The sequence below is a fragment of the Taudactylus pleione genome, unplaced genomic scaffold (assembly GCF_031769625.1).
Source record: "Taudactylus pleione unplaced genomic scaffold, aTauple2 ptg000007l, whole genome shotgun sequence".
NCBI classification, from domain to species: domain Eukaryota; kingdom Metazoa; phylum Chordata; class Amphibia; order Anura; family Myobatrachidae; genus Taudactylus; species Taudactylus pleione.
This window is the reverse complement of record NW_028284410.1, coordinates 10,990,706-11,007,688: the sequence shown is the minus strand read 5'-3', so window position 1 is coordinate 11,007,688 and position 16,983 is coordinate 10,990,706. Positions and strand designations below refer to the sequence as shown.

The following is a 16,983-nucleotide window of genomic DNA, read 5'->3' as shown; positions in this document are numbered from 1 at the left end:
AAGAAGAAAATACACATACAGGATATTGTGCCATTCCTCTCAGCATTAACAAATGTATCAAGTTGAGATGAGCAACTTGCAGAAATAACATTATATGATACATCTCATTACAAATATTAATTCACTGAGTTCCGCAAAAAGACAATCAGTGGCACAAAGAAATAAATGTGAAGAAATACTGTAGATATAGATATGAAGTTTGTAAAATAACCACAAGAGAAAGAAAAATAGGGAGAAAGAAAACAAAAGAAAGGGGGGGGGATAAATACATATACTAAAAGATAATCTGGACCCCAGTGCGGCTAGGCCATCCAAATGGAGGCCAGGTTGGTTAGTAATTAAGGTTTTCAAAATATTTTCTGTTATTGAGCTATTTTTGAAGTAGGGTTTTACTTGTCTGATACGTTACTGACTGACTGTGCCTCAATTTGATTAGGTGAAACACTGTACCCCATTTCCAACACAGCCTCACATTGCCGAGCCCATAGAGTCAATTTTAACAGAGCTTTACATATGTGGAGTATATATGTTCTGCTCATGTTTCAATAGATTTCCTCCAGGTGCTCTGGTCAGCCCACAATCCAAAAACATAATGGTATGTTTATTGACTTCTGAAAAAATAAATCCATGTGCTCTGCTGTATTTTCACACTCTATGTACTTCAACTATAACATATCTGAGCCATTAGTTGAAGTGTTGTCCTTCATTTGGAGCTGTAGCACAGCTTAATGTATTCTGGTAGTGGCTTTTTTGTTATCTAGACAGCACACAGGCAACCCAGTTGAACAAGCTAGAACACAGGAGGCCAGCAAACAGGATAATTGTATTCTTCAATGGAATAACGTAATTTGTTGTCATAAAGCTAAAGTTTGTCTGCTGGAATTTTACTTGGGCCAAATTTGGTAAATGTTATACATGCAAGAGACTTGAGCTGTGAGGGACACAGGAGAATGAGAAGCTTCTAGGGCTTAATGAACAGAAGCAGAGGTGTGCTCACAAGCTTTGTATATGTTTGTATTAATTTTTTTTTACAATTGGATAATAAGGGAAAAGAGAAAATGCTTTCCCCTCATGAAGATATAAAGAAAAAAAAAGAAGATTAATAGATCAAAGCCAACTATGGGCCTAATTCAGAGATGTACAGAACGCTGATGTTCAGGTACATCTCTGATGAGTTGAGATCTTCCGACGCAGATTTACTGTCCTCAGCAGCAGGGATGAAGCAGCCATTCTGAGCAGCCTTACAGCCATGGCCAAAAGTTTTGAGAATGACACAAGTATTGGTCTTCACAAATTTTGCTGCTTCAGTATTTCTAGACCTTTTTGTCAAATATTACTATTTGCAATTCGCCCTGGCATGCTGTCAATTAACTTCTGGGCCACATACTGACTGATGGCTACCCATTCTTGCTTAATCAATGCTTGGAGTTTGTCAGAATTTGTGGGGTTTTTTTTGTCCACCTGCCTCTTGAGGATTGACCACAAGTTCTCAATGGGATTAAGGTCTGGCGTTTTTTTTTTCGGAGCGGCCTCCTGGCCGCTCGCATAGCTGTGCGTGACCACCCACAGCTATTGCGAGTGGCCAGGATGATGGTCGCGATGGTCAAGACCATCGTGACCATCGGGCTTGCGATGAGACCCTTGTGGTAGGGTCTCGTGGCCGCAAGCCCCAGAGAGCTTCTGGCTCTAATAGAGCCGGAAGCTCTCCCATTGAGATCACTAGGGATGTCAGTGGGGTCGCCCACAAATGGCAGGCGTTCGCATGGGAACGCCTCCGTTTGTGAAGCCACCCCCACACCACGCCTCCAAAATGGTGCGAGCTGTCGATCAAAATCGACAGCCGCCCCCTTTTGGTGCGAGACCCGGAGCGACGGAGCGTCTGTCACTAGCCGGATCTCACGCATGCGCACGTCGGAGCCGGCTCCAGCGTGCGCATGCGCAGTGGCCTAACATCGACCCGCTCGCGAGTGCTTAGCGCTCGCGAGCGGGACTGAATCAGGCCCACTAAGTACATCCCTTTGTACCATGGAGTAAATTGTGTTTATAATCAACTTAGTACTGTTAGGAAACATATAGTTCTTTTATAGGTATTAAGCTCTATGTTTCTCATTTGCACTAGGGTCCACATTTTATTGAGCCAGTCCTACATTTAGTTTTCATAAATGGTTGCTGTGGAGAGAGCAAAAGACTTTATTGAAACCTATTTGCACAACCCAGCACTGCTTGTGCTGCCACTTTAAGACTTGGGAAACACATTTCCTCATAATTAAAGGTTTCAAAGGATTTGCTGGTGACAGCTTGAGAAGTATTAACAAGACGTACAACATAGACAGGAAAGACCAGTGTGCCAATAATACACAGGTTGGTATGTATATAATTAATGTAACCCATGCTTATATAGTATAAGTCTTGTAACACCTGAATTTAAGCAGTTACTGTACACTACTGTAGGATGTTCTATACTGAAAAATACTTTGTTTATTATGCACTGTAGGTCAAGTGCCATTGTCAAAGATATGTATTTACATGTTGTATCTATGTGCATTTCAAATAGTGATGCACATAAGTACTGTATACTGTATATGGATTGATTGCTTGAAGGTTTCGCCTTCTTTTCTGTAATTCAGCCATGCTAATTTGTTTGGATTTATTTACAACCTGTTGACATTATTTTACTGATTTTTATGTACAGCTCTTACAGACATTATTATGTCATGCAGCACCATGATGAAAAGTAATTGTTGGTTGACTAATGCTCTTATGAAAAACTGATCATTTTTTTTAAGATGGGCATAATTCACTTCCTATTTATTATAAAGGCATCTCTCTTCAAGATCTTCAGTCTGTGTAGCTTGCCATGGGTAATTATTATTATTATTATTATTATTATTATTATTATTATTATTATTATTATGCTTGTATAACTACTCTAACATTACTTGAATCACTATATATTAAAAAAGAATAACTAAGAATGTGGTTTTTATAGACACAGTATATAGCATACTTGCCAACTCTCCCTGATTGTCAGGGAGACTCCCTGAAATAGTACCAATCTACCTGACTCCCTGAAGAGGCTAGCAATCTGCTAAAACTGCTTTGGGGCTCATTTACTTTTGGATGTTAATCAATTTATGGCACGCCTCTCAGATGTAGCATTACATGTCCACTTTACCGCCACGCTCATCGGTGTTGCTTTCACAATCTCCATGAAATGCCTTTTCAAAAGTAGGCAAGTATGGTGTATAGAGAACAATAGGATATAGAGCATACTATCAAAATGTTTCTTCTTCTTTCTAGACGTTCTTGGAGAAGATATTTCTGGGAGCCAGTTTGGGGGGTGGGGCCAGTGGCATTACTAGGGGGGGTGCGGACTGCACTGAGCGTCATCCTCCAATGGGGTGACACCAAAATGCTGCCTCCTCCTCAGTGACAGGGAACCTGGTGCCTGGAGAATCCCTGGGGGCAGCTCTGCATATCCTGGAGTGCTGGGCATGCCCCCAGAGTGATAATGCCAGGGGGAGTGTGCCGCAAGGCCACGCCCCCTCCCCAATGAGGCCACACACCATTTTCGGGTGCCCTTTCACTGGCACATGGAGTTTATTTGCCACACTGGTTGTCACCGACTCCAGTGCCACCACTGGGTAGGGCTAATTGTTGCATTGCACTACAAGGGACCACAGTGATGTTATTTGGTGAGAATCACATCATAACTAATCTCTTGAGAGTCTGTGAGGATTCCCTGAATAAGTCAGACTTATTAAGTAAAATATAAATACATACTGTCATCTATAGCATTACCCAAGCACTTGCAGTGACTTTGTTTTTATCATCTACTGCTATTTCTAGGCAGAACAAATATATAATTCTTATCAAATATATGTAACATTGATAGACAATATACACACAGAGAATAATTACATTTTGATAAAAAACAGATTTGGAATTACCTTCTAAACTCATGTGTTTTCCCTGGCCAAAATACAGACCCTTTCCCTTTTTCACAATATTATGGGTAGCTGAACATGGATTCTCTGAAGATATTTAGCTGCTGGAGCCTTTATTGTTAGGTGGAGTAGCCACCTGTTAGTTTGGCCATATCACAGTACTACCTGTCACTGTCTTCTCTAGCACCCTGTATTAGTTTAATATTCTGCGGCCACCTGGTTCCTGGACATTGAAGTACAGCTAGCAATGACGTTTTCAATCTACAGTTACAAGAGACAGGAACATGTAAAAGTGGAGCTCATGTAAAACATTTTTGTAGTTTACTAAATAAGCAAAATTATTAAAAAAGTAATGAAATACAAACCAGTATTACATTTATTATTTATTTACTTTGAAAACCAATTCAGCATATATTTGTCAAGGTATAGATTTGGGGTATCTTCTTATATTGTCCCATTACATAATAAGCTCAATGTAATAGAGTCCGAGAACATGCATGTTTTTAGACTAAAAAAACTCACGATTTAAACTCTCATCCAGATGATTTCCCATTTTGAAGATAAAACTCGACCAATATGAGAGTTTACTGCTAAACTCTCACATTTTCTAAACTCTCATCCTATTACATTTGGCCCTTTGTGTTCATGTCTGTATTTATTTGGGCTGCCTTGTCCCAGTTTTATACATGCTCTGTTTACCATTCTGTCCGTCACTGTAAAGAACTGTAATAATAATAAGAATCAGTTGGTAATTCCAAAAAACTCTTATAGTTCCCAAGCTGAGGTGAAAGAAAAGTAATCTAAACAATGTTTGAAAATAATAAAAATAGTTCTTACCCTAAGTCTAGATTGATAGTATGATTCTTCATTTTAATGCTTCTCCTGTTCATACTCCGGATGAACAGTCAAATAACAATTTAATTTCACATCTTCCAGAAACCAATGTATGCCATCACCTCTCTTTTGGCTGCAGCTCCACATTATTTTTCACACATTCTAACTTATTTCCTCTCTTTGATCATAACGTGCATATATCTCTATGTTACTTTCCTTTTGTCTTCATTTTTTGTTCTTTATCTTTCACTTGTTTTCTAGAATCCATTCTTTTTGTACAAAATCATCTGTCGTATCTTACTGCAGTTTTTTAAAGAGGTAATAGTTTAATATCTCGCTATTATGTGTCTATGTATATGTATGTGTTTTATATATACTTACAATCAGCATTCAGGAACTTGTAATTTACTATTCAATATATAAATGGATGACGGTGTCTGTATTTAAAGTAAGACTTTGTTATATTTTGTATTCCCTAAAAAAAAAAGTTTTCTATCAAATGGAAATGTTGCAAAATAGGTTGTGATTTTTTTAAATTGAATTGAATAATTCAAGTCCACGAGTGCCACCTACAGACTAGGTTTATGTCTTACATTTTTATGAGGAAGAGACCTGTACACTTTACATGCATCTATTGGAATGACGATTATTTAATCCATGTTTATTTATAAATATATAAGCTCACTGATCCAAAGGAGAAACCAGCATGTGCATCTATTGAAAAGGTTAGATTTATTAGAACTTGGTACATATGCACAAAAAAAACAACATTCCAGTTATGTGAAAAGAAAATAACACATACATGAAATGTGCTCTAAAATATAGTAGCTATATTAACTGATATTTAAACTATCAACAGTATCATTATGCAACTTTAGAGTTATGTCTAATATGTCACCCATTTCTGTGATTTCCCTCTTTACCATATCTGCCTACCCTCCCGATTTGTCCAGGAGCCTCCCGAAAATCGGGTGCTGCTCCCAGCCCCCCGGAAAGGCAGACAAGCCTTTCAGCAGCCGCCGTCCCCTCCCATGATTGTAAGAGAATCCCCCGCAGCGGAGGGGGGGGGGGGCGGTGACGTGATTCAAGCCGAATCACATCATTTTTTTCCCCGCCCCTGCTGCGCAATGCCGGAAATCTCAGCATTGTGTAGCAGGGTTAGGGCAAAATTGACGCGATCACGTGGCCACGCCCCCGCTCTGCCCAAAAATGCCTGGCCACGTCCCCGATTTTTGCCGATTTGGCTGCCCCCTCCCGGAAGGGGCAGCCAGAATGTCGGCATCTATGCTCTGTACATGTTACTCGTATAGAGCAAGGACCAGCTTGTGTAACCCATGAAAAAGCATGGGAAAGCAAGAAAGAACATGTGGAAGAGATACTGTATGAAGAAAATTGCATTTCCTTTTTTATTTGGACCAATTACACTGTCCAAATTAAACAGTAGTGCTGCATAAATGAATTTGCTCAACAGTGGTCATTATATTGCCAACCACAAAATGTAACTCAAATTCCTCCTCAGATCTCTATGAGCCATACATGCTCCTTTCTTATACTCTGATCCTTTTGCTGAACTCTGATATCTCTAATTCTGCTCCCAGTCTTGGAACATCAAACACAATTATGCCACAAACAGCTGTCACACATGCCAGAAACATCCCAAAGCACCAATACATTACACAAAATATTGATTTTTTTTAAAATATTTAAATTACTATTGTTTACCTTACCCAAGCTTCTAGTCACAGTGGTATATATACAGACTGTAACCGAGTTACGATTGTGATGTATAATATTAAACTGCTTTTCATATGATATACCTTCTGTAATCCTGGATATAACAGTCAGCATAACACACTGACATACTGTAAAAGGAGCAGAACAACCAACAGCAATGCTAAGTGATATGAAGCTTCTCATACTGAAGTGGGAAGCTTGTGGTGTCAAACATTCCTCTATATGAAACAAAGGCCCTCATTCAGAGCCATACGATCTGAGCAGAGCGCACGCTCTGAATGAGGGCCGCCCTCCTAAAAAATGGAGCGTCCTCCTGGACGCTCGTATAGTTGTGGGTCACCACCCACAGCCTATACGAGCGTGCAGTTTGATGGTCGCGATGGTCTTGACCATCACGACCATCGAAACTGCGAGCCGGAGCCTGCGGTTGAGGTTTTCAACCGCAAGCTCCGGAGTGATTTTGGCTCTATCAGAGCCAAAATCACTCCCACTGACATCACTAGTGATGTCAGTGGGCCGGCTTCTGACCGGAGGCGTTCCCGTGGGAACGCCCCCATCAGGGAGGCACGCCCCCGGCACGCCCACCAAAGGGGGCGTGCTGTCAGTCAACATCGACAGCATGCCCCCTTTGAAGAGACACTACGAGCGAAGGAAAATCCTTCGCTCGTCGCGTCTGGCGCATGAGCTCCGTCGTGCGCATGCTTAGTGCAGAACATCGACCCACTTGCGAGTGGACAGCCGCTCGTGAGTGGGTCTGAATCAGGCTCAAAGTTCAGACATCCAATTCACTAAAATTATCTTTTCAAATTTTTGCAGACATTTTTTTTTCGTTGTTTGTTTTCACAGTTACATACTTTTTAACTAAGATGTCTATATATTGCTATTAGATAATGTCAGCTATATCATTTGGAAAAGACTCATCTACAGAAGAAAAGAAGCAAAGACCATCTATCAAGCAGGAAAACCTGAATTCTGGTGTGTATCCCGTGATGAGCAACATGTACTTAACATTGGAAACGAAACCTTAGAATTATCTCTTTGATGTGAGCATTGTAGACTTTAACTGAAGCTACCATACAGTAGCTTTATCCAGGGCCACATTAAGGGCCACATGGGCCTGGGCCTGAAAATGTTCAAAGGCCTATGCTAAGAAGGGGAGGAGCTGTGACCAGTGCTGTGTGGGTGTGTCTAGAGCCACATGTACAACTCCTACACTATCAGCCCCAATTTCTCTCTAAACACATAAAAATAAAAAAATGATATCATGTTGTGTAAAAAGTAGAGATACAATTTTAATACTTATGATTCATAGCCGACTGTGTGGCCAGCTGGGCGGCTGTCATGATGATAGGCCTATTTTTATGTGGAGGCCTTGAGTTCCATCCGCCCAATTACTAATCTGGCACTGCCTTTAGCCACTTGGATATGCTATTTTTGCACATTAGCTGCGTATACATTCTTCTGTTTTTCAGTGTTTGGGTGCAAACTGCTGATTGTCATTTGCTCCCATACATTAATTTTTTTTTTTTGATTTTTGTTCCAATCAGACAGATTGGACAGATATATCTGTAAGTGTGTACCCAACTTAATAATTATTGTACCAACAATCTAAATAAATTCTGGTATGAATTTACCGTATGGACGGAATGTCCTTTAATGGTGTTGGTGGTGCTCCCACGAGTACTATGTGTCAGTATTGTATGTATACAAATTTATTTCCCAGGAGAGCATAGAAAAAGAGACAGGGACTCTTTGTGGGGCACACTTTAAATATCTTGTATATTATTGTTTAAAATATAACTTTTATTATACTACCTTAATACAATTGTGCCTAGTCAATGTTACGATCTGTTTTTTATTTGACAATTCATGACACAACAAACAAACAGAAAAGACTCTAAAAGCCTCTATACATGGAATGATATGGCACACGATCCAACGCATTGGAATGATAAAACAGCAATATCGTTCCATGTGTATGCATGATATCGTGCATTGCGCACTCCCATGGGGGCGTCTGTTGCTTCACCTGATCTTTCTGCATGTAGAACAGATCAGGCAAAGTGAATGACGATCCCATGCAGTGCTATGCAGGGGGAGGGGGGCCACCATATCGGGCTGGCAACAGGACCGGTGCTTCCATTAAGCAGCTTTAGGCAGCTGCCTATGCACATCGGGACCTGACAGGCGGCCCACTGAGGCTGCCTTGGAGAGGAGACATGGCCTTGCCTCTCTCCTGGAAGCCACTCCTGCAGGCTAACACCTTTGAAAGCCTGCCTAACCTGGCATCGGGCGCCTCTCTACATCCGCTTCCACGCCCAATGTACACAACACCATGACCGGATACTGGGCTAAGAGCAGAGAAGAGAGGGAGGAACATCAGTGGGTGGAGCCAATAGCTGAGTGCCGGCGCTTCGCTCTCTCCGCCCCGCAGGTGATGTCATCCATTAATACGTCCAAGTTTCAAAGCTACCTGTCCCAGAGAGTTGCCCGTTACCATGGTGAGCGGACTGTGGTATGGTATACGCTGACAGCGCTCCACCTTGCCTGTCCTCCTGGTCACTTTCATACCACAGCTGGATGCGCACCCTACTTCCAGCCCTGCGCAGTGTGCACCGCCCTCAGGCTGCTGCTCCAGGCCATGGCTGGGGTGATGAGCCTGTGTGCAGGGCTGAGCACTGCCCCAGAACCTGTCCCGCTGCTGGCAGTGGCCAGGGTTGAGCCCAGCATGTGTAAGTACTTGTTGCTGTGCCCGGCGTGGGAGAGATGGCAGCGGCTGCACCACGTGGTCTACTGTCTACTTACCAGAAGACGTTCAAGCAAGTGCGAACTCTGGGCGTATTACCAACACTGCCCATACTGTATAGGTGTGTGTGTAAACCAGTATGTACTGTATAATCACCACAGTCTTGCTATCTCCCTTTGTCAGCTGTACACAGTATACACACCTGCTGCAGTACCCTCAAATGTTGCATTTAGATGCAGGCAAACGTTTTGCCTATGGTACCTAGAAGCCTTGCACAGATTATGGCTGGCAGGCACCAGATCATCCCGTGTGTAGAGGCCGCCCGATATGTTGATCCTCAGATCGTCGGTCAAATCGGTGGGTATACATCGTACCATGTTTACCCACCTTAAAACTCTCCGGTCAATTACTTTCTATTCAGTCGACTCTGGCCACTATACTTCCTGTTCCCTCTGGATCTGCTCCAGTACCTCCTCCAGTAGCAGTAACTCAAAGGTCTTGTCTACAGTTGGCCTGAGCACTTTGGTGGAAACCCCAGATGCTGCCAGGGCTTCATCAATCAGTGCGAGATACAGTTCGAGTGCGTACCCCAGAATTACCCCACTCCAAGGTCAAAGGTGGCTTGCACCATCTCCTTACTATCTGAAACTGCTTTTAATTGGGTCTCTTCACTACGGGAGCAAGTTGATCCCCTCAGTCTCCAATTACGAAAATTTTATTTGTTCTTTCAAAAGATTCTTCGATGAGCCAGGCCAGATTACCTCGGCTTCCTCTGATCTCCTACAAGTTCGACAAGGGACACGTACAGTGGGCCAGTACATGTATCAATTCCAGATGATCACTTGCGAATTAAAGTGGAATGATGAGGCGCTTAGGGCAGCATTTCTTCATGGATTGTCCGAGAGAAAGTAGGATGAGTTAGCTTCTCGAGATGTTCCTGAGATGTTATCTGATGTAATATCTTTATGTATTAAGATCGACTTGTGCCACAGAGAATGGCAAGCTAGTAAAGAACATGAAGATTGTTTCAAAAATCGATTTTTGCCAACTGCACCAATTAAAGAGGAACCTATGCAGGTCAACAGGTCTCATTTGACTTTACCTGAGCGAACCCGCCAATTCCAGAACAAGCTTTGCCTCTACTGTGCAGCCCCTGAACATATTCTTAAAGTTTGTCCTCTCCTCTCGGAAAATGAGAGACCCTAACTGGCTCCGGGAGCATCCGGTTGAGGGTGTTAACTAAGCCTTCCCATTCATTGGATAGTCTTCTACCGGTGTCTATTAGTTTCAAGACTTGAATCAAAAATATTAAAGTCTTGATGGACTCAGGAGGTGCCGGAAATTTTATTTCTGAATCTCTGACACATGAACTAGGAATCCCGGTTTTTCCTCTTCCAAGCAAGATGGCACTTTCTGGAGTAGATGGCAATGTTATCCTAGGAGACATCTTCACTAACTATCCGTTTCAATTCGGGTAGAATGCCTACATCAAGAGGAGTTAGAATTCTTGGTTCTACCTAAAACTCCCTATGCTCTACTTCTAGGTCTAACTTAACTTAAACCTCACAATCCCACACTGAACTGGTCCACCATGCATGTACTGGCTTGGGGATCTAATTGTTTTCACCAGTGTCTTTTTCATATTGTTCCAGTATGAACCCAATAAATCTTTACTGAATCTTCCCTGAAGATTCCTACTGCTGACCAATGGACTTTTAAACCAGATCCTCGTCTGTCAAAACCATATCAAGATTTCTCTGATGTTTTTTTGTGAAAATGGTGCAGACAAATTGCCTCCCCATCCATCGCCCTTGGGACTGCAGCATACCCTCTCTTGGTTCCGGAAACATCTGCTATGTCCAACTACATCATAGAAAAAATAAAAACCAGATGCAAAATGCAACCATTAATAATTAATATAATAATAATATGCAATGTTTTGGCATAAATTTGGCCAATGTTATGAGCTTACCCACCATCGTCAAGGTAACCTCATTGGGTAACACTATGGGGGTTCATGTCTGGGGCGTGGGGCACCCCCAAACCACCCCAGCCAAACCACCTCAGGATACCACACACAATAAAATAAAATAGCATTAAAGTGTTAGGTAAGTGAGAGTGGCTTAGTGTTGAAAGTGTTAGATAAAAAAATTTAAATAAATGTGTGAAAATGTAACATAAACAAATAGAGTGATAAAAATTGTTAAAAATAAGTGTTAAGTGGTGATGCCCCAAAGAGGTCCAGCCAGAGCAGTTCAAGGGGCCCCACACCCCAAAATTCAACCCATAACTGACTAGCTCAATAGTACTAAATGCATGTTGGTCTTACCTGTGGCTTTGTTATAAGGAATCTATATTTGAACCTCTATACACTCCTGCCTATACCTTCTAATATCCTGCCTATAAACCTATAAGAATGACACTAATTTTGCGTACATAGTCATACAGTAAATAAAGACTCCAGACCTAGAACCTGTGGTTCCAAAGCACAAAGTATTATTTAAGTAAAAGTACAGTCAGTTACACGCTATGATCTAAGTACAATTTAATGCAAAGAAATTATACAGACCCAAGTACAGTTATACATACGCAGCGCTCTGGACCAGATGTAGGCATCAGCAAGAAACCCCTCATCAATCAGCATTCAGCACGAAGACTCCCAATCCAGGGTCAGAGCACACATATTTATATCCCCCAGAAATAAACAACACAATAGAGAAGTTTGTTGCAAATACCATTGGTCCTAAAGGAGAGGGCATATGTTACAAGGCATTTAACAGGTTGGTTCAAATAGACACAGTCCAGCCTCTAACAACTGGTGGTCTCTGGTTTCCCGCCTCATGCAAATCCTAACAGTTGTTCGTATAATGTACATTTTGTTGCTTGAAGTCTCTGCGGTCCATAAGTTGAGAATGCATGTTGCGATCTCTCCATTGATATTACCGGAATACTGTTGAGAGAGTACGCATCAGTACAATACCAAAAATGGCTTACTTATCACGTATAAAACCTTAGTTACGAAATAATCTTTATTTCATAGCAATTATAATAAATGTGCATACTTGAATCTTATACCTTAAAGCTTATGGAACCTTGTATGTAAATATGTAATGTGTGAGTATGTGGGTTTTGATGTAAAGATGCTAGTTAACTTGGGGCAGATGCGTGTGCATGAAGCTAATATTCAGCATTTTCATACAGGATCTTATGCATTTGCTAATATGCGACTAGTTAACAGCGCAATTGTGCGTATTAATGTATGTATGAGAAATAGTGAAAGATGCAATCGCATGATGCTAATAGTAATATCTCCGCATGTACTAAACTGTGAGTTTATCTAAAATGGCGCTTGGGCGGCCATTCGCAAAGTGGCGTCTTGCGATCTCATTTCCAAGATGGCGTCTTGCGGCCAGTCGCAAGATGGCGTCGCTGCGATCCAATTTTAAACTGATCTTGTCTCAGCCAATTATCCAGCTTCGGCAGTCCACCCTTTGATAGTGAACAACATGCTATCACAATCTGATTTTAAAATTTAATTTATGCTTACATTTATATATTATTTAGTGTTATTATGGGATGGCACAAGGTGGTTCTTAATCCATCAATAATGTGTCTCTGAGTGGGGACATAAAACTACTATTATACACACACCACGGACCTTGGAAGATCATGTGAAAGGTGTGGGGATGCACCAGTCTTATAAAGGCAGTCTTGAAGGGAAATTGAGACATTACATTATCTGAGGTGTTTTAAAAATAACATTTCAATAATACATTTTATGCAGGTCTAAACATAATACATTAAATGATGGTATTTCCTAGTTCAGGGTTGTAATGCAGTTCTATATTTACCTCGGTATTCATATTGTCATTACTGACCACCATCATAATTTCGTTCTTTCGTTTTACTTTATTTTTACATTTTACACACTTCAACACAATAGTAACACACCGGACACATATGCCAATTATTATGATGACAATCAGTATAAGGATTAGGAATTTGCCTATGCTGGCGATCACTTCCTGGACCCATTCCCTAGACCTGAGAACCATTTCACTGGGTTCAGCCATGAAACCCATCCTTCTATCTTCTCCCCTACTTCAGCCACTGAAGCATTATGGTTCTTACAAAATTCCCATTTTAGCTGCAGAATTTCATCCATCTTCCATTCTATCACCTCCTTGGGGTCGCTGGTATCATTGGTGACATAGGTGCAACATTTTACTCCAAATTGGGTGGCCAACGTTACGCAATATCGTCCAGTAACACCAGTTAAATAATTCAACACTAGCCTGTGTTGCACCAGTTCTTTCTTGTACACTTGCAATTCTCTCCCTGTATACCTGAATGTGTCATCGTACATCTCGGTGATATTATCTATCAATTTAGTAAGTTCCTGAATATATCTAAAATTTAATGTACCCCGAGCGATCCTGGCGGGATCCAGTGCGACTAAAACTTGAAAGCCAGTTGTCTCACTAATTAACTGAGTGGCTTTATGCACGTCACCAGGTATCATATTTCGTTTGCCTCTGTGTTCATATTGCGTGTGAAGATATGGTGATGGTGTGTTTTTATGGATACCAAGCATTTCAACATGTGTGAGGGTCATAACTTCTGGGACTACTCTTCCCAGGTAACACAAACTTTCAGAAATCGGGGAGAGCCACTTATACGCTTTTCTTCCACATATAAAATATACATTATCAGGGAGAACATAAGGAATGGTATGCATCATTATCAATAAGCACATTTCCCTTGCAAACAATCCTATTTCTGGGTCTTCCATCTGGTACATGCAAGTTTCTGGCTGTATTATTTTAGCACAATAACCATCTGGCACCTTACCAATAATTTCTTTGGTGGAACTCAATGCATACCGGTGCCTTAAATGTCTCCTACTAGATTTAATTGAGCATAACAGATCATAGTTTATGGTCTCATTATCAGCTCTTTGTGAGAAGGTCATCGTCTGATTATTCCCTGTCACTTCCCAACTCCCGGGTTTATTGGGGTTGGTTATGTTTAAACACAAAAGTGATCTATCTACTTGGAATTGATAGAGTTTGAAATGAGGTGGTTTGGATGAGAGGAATTTTCCATCCAATGTTTTCCCTCTTTGTAATTCTAAAATTTCCATGATATTCAGCGGAAATGGCACCAACCCTACATTATGCTGTCCCTGTGGCACATGTGAACACACCCAGCAATCAGTTTGATTTAACACTTTACCTACCATGCTATGATAATCCTCTAAAGGATACCCACCCCAGTACGGGTTATATTTAGGTTGGCACTGTTGGATACAGTTCTCATCAACTAGGGACCCACAAAGCTCATAAATACAGGAATCTTCAGACGATAAACTTTCACACTGTCCCCAAGTATACGGAATAACAGCTCTCTTAACAATAACAGTACTAAGATTGGTCAGACACTCTCCTGATTGGCATAGCACTCCTCCTGACTCCACTCCATCAGCACTGCCATCAGCTCCCATCTCCTCTATCGGTCCTCCATCACAGAAACTGGGTATCCCCAAACAGATCATCACGACAGAAACTCTGGAAGAAAGAACTAGGATGACCACAGCAGACCACTCCATTGCTGGAAGCACTGATCTACACATTTCTTTAGCTCAGGTATCTCACCGTCACCTTTTTAATCCTTCCGGCACAAGCTCGCAATTGACAGGTCCACATTATTGGCCTCGTCTTCGCCTTGTATCTCCACCGGTTGGTTAACCTCCCTATAGTGAGTGGAATGGACCCACGTATCTTCCCCAGCCACCCTTTGAGGATGTGGTACTTTGTCAACAATCGTCAGATACGGACCTTTCCACCGATCAGTCAAACAACCTGAGCTAAAAAAATTTGGATCATAACAAATTCCCCAGGTTTGACATCATGACAGTTTGCATTAGACATGTTAGTTAATAACACTTTCAATTTCTGTTATTCTTATTCATCTTCGTGGGACCCTGCACAATAACCTCATTATCGTTTTTTTTTTTTTTTTTTCACATGAGGCTGTCTGTTTAAACAGTATCTCAAAGGGGGGACAGATAAAAGAAATGACAGTCTGGAATGATCTTGGTTTTATTACCCATCACCTTACACATGTTCTGGGAAACGTCACCTGTAAAATGAGTCCCCCCTATCACTTTTAATAATTCTAGGGATATAGTATCTGCATACAGGTTCCTGCAATTAAATCTTGTTATTAATAGCTACTGCTCTAAATAATGTCTGGGCCCCTGGGTTGGATAGTATTCCGACTATTTGACCTTAGCCTGGCATGGCTGCCGTTTATCCTTAGCAACCTTGTGTCCTGTGTGTGAGAGATAAAGCACAACAGTTTAATATCATTTAAACATGACCTAAATACAACAATAAATCATACACATTTTACATTAAAACAGATCCATTTGCAAGATGAAAAGATTGTAAACAGTCATATAAGGCCTGGGAGAAGATACTGGGGTTGCTTATGAACCCATGGGAAACCAGTGTTCATGTGTGGTGTTTTTCATTTTGCAGTACTTACTTATGTGTCCCACTTGGTGACAGTTAAAACATCTTTTTGAATGGGGTGAATGAAAGGATTGTTGTGGGAGTTGAGCAAGAGGGAAAGATGGTGGGTATGGGTAGGAATATGGAGGATAAGGGTATGGTGGGAGGTATGAAGTTTGTGGGTAGCATGGGACCTGTGGTTGTGTATGATATGTTGGGTAAGGATGTGTTTGCTGTGGTGTGGGATTGGTGAGGACGTGTAACTGTTCAGGTGCAAGTGTGTGTATAGGTGCAGGTGTGTCTACTGACTGTGATGTTACAGTCATTCCTTCCAGAGCTTGGATACTGACAGCCATTACTTTTTCACTCTGGGTCTCTCTCTTCTTTGAGATGTTTTTATCATGTTCTATGGCAGATTCTATGAGGGTATCTATTGTGACTCCCCTCCAGCCAGGCTGTGAGGTCTGAACCTGGGTCTTTAAGTCTACTTTAACACCATCCATGAGTATGGTGACAATCATTCCCCTGTGGTGAGTGCTATCTTTAATATCTTCTAACCCAGTGTACTGGGTGATAGTCTGCAGAGTCCGGTCGCAATAATCTTCTGCAGATTCACTCTCCTTTTACTTTATGGTGAAAATTTTGTTCCAGTTAACTACTACTGGAAAATATATACCCAATTGAGTTATGATGCAGGAAATATTATCTTGGTTTACTTGGTCTGTTAAGGGAACGTCACCATCCAATACACAATCCGTGATAAATTGTGTCACGTCGGTATTGTGTGGTAGACAGGCCCTTAACACCACACACCAATCTTTATTAGTTGGCTCATGAGAACTACCCAAATTCCTCAAAAATCTTTGACATTTGGCTAGTTCCTTTTTGGGATCGGGGAAATCATTTATGATGGAATTTAGTTCTGCTCATGTCCAAGGACAATGCATTACCACTTCCCTCGTGGGCACTACACTGTTCGCATCTGCATTTCCATTCGGAACAGTTATAGTCCGAATGGGATGCAGACTGGCAGTGCTGCTACCTTTGACCTTGTTACCTGGCTGGGGGTTTAGTCTGCTGCTGCTACATATGATATTAACAACTTCATCTACGGGTGCAGAGGGGGCTAGCACTTCCCTTACTGTTACTGATGGAGATGATGGCACCACTCGTGATTGTTGTGGTGCAGCATCTATCATCTGTACAG

General features: G+C 41.5%; 1 protein-coding gene across 1 annotated transcript in view; it reads left to right on the top strand.

Annotated features, from left to right (window-relative positions):
* The first annotated feature begins 2,786 nt into the window (after positions 1–2,786).
* The window catches only part of LOC148542885 (uncharacterized), a 110,426-nt gene continuing 96,229 nt past the window's right edge, over positions 2,787–16,983 (top strand). Inside the window, exons 1-3 of the mRNA XM_088460235.1 lie at positions 2,787–2,861; positions 5,043–5,099; positions 7,403–7,490. Coding sequence (XP_088316361.1) covers positions 2,787–2,861; positions 5,043–5,099; positions 7,403–7,490 — 220 coding nt within the window. The remainder of the gene's footprint in view (positions 2,862–5,042; positions 5,100–7,402; positions 7,491–16,983) is intronic.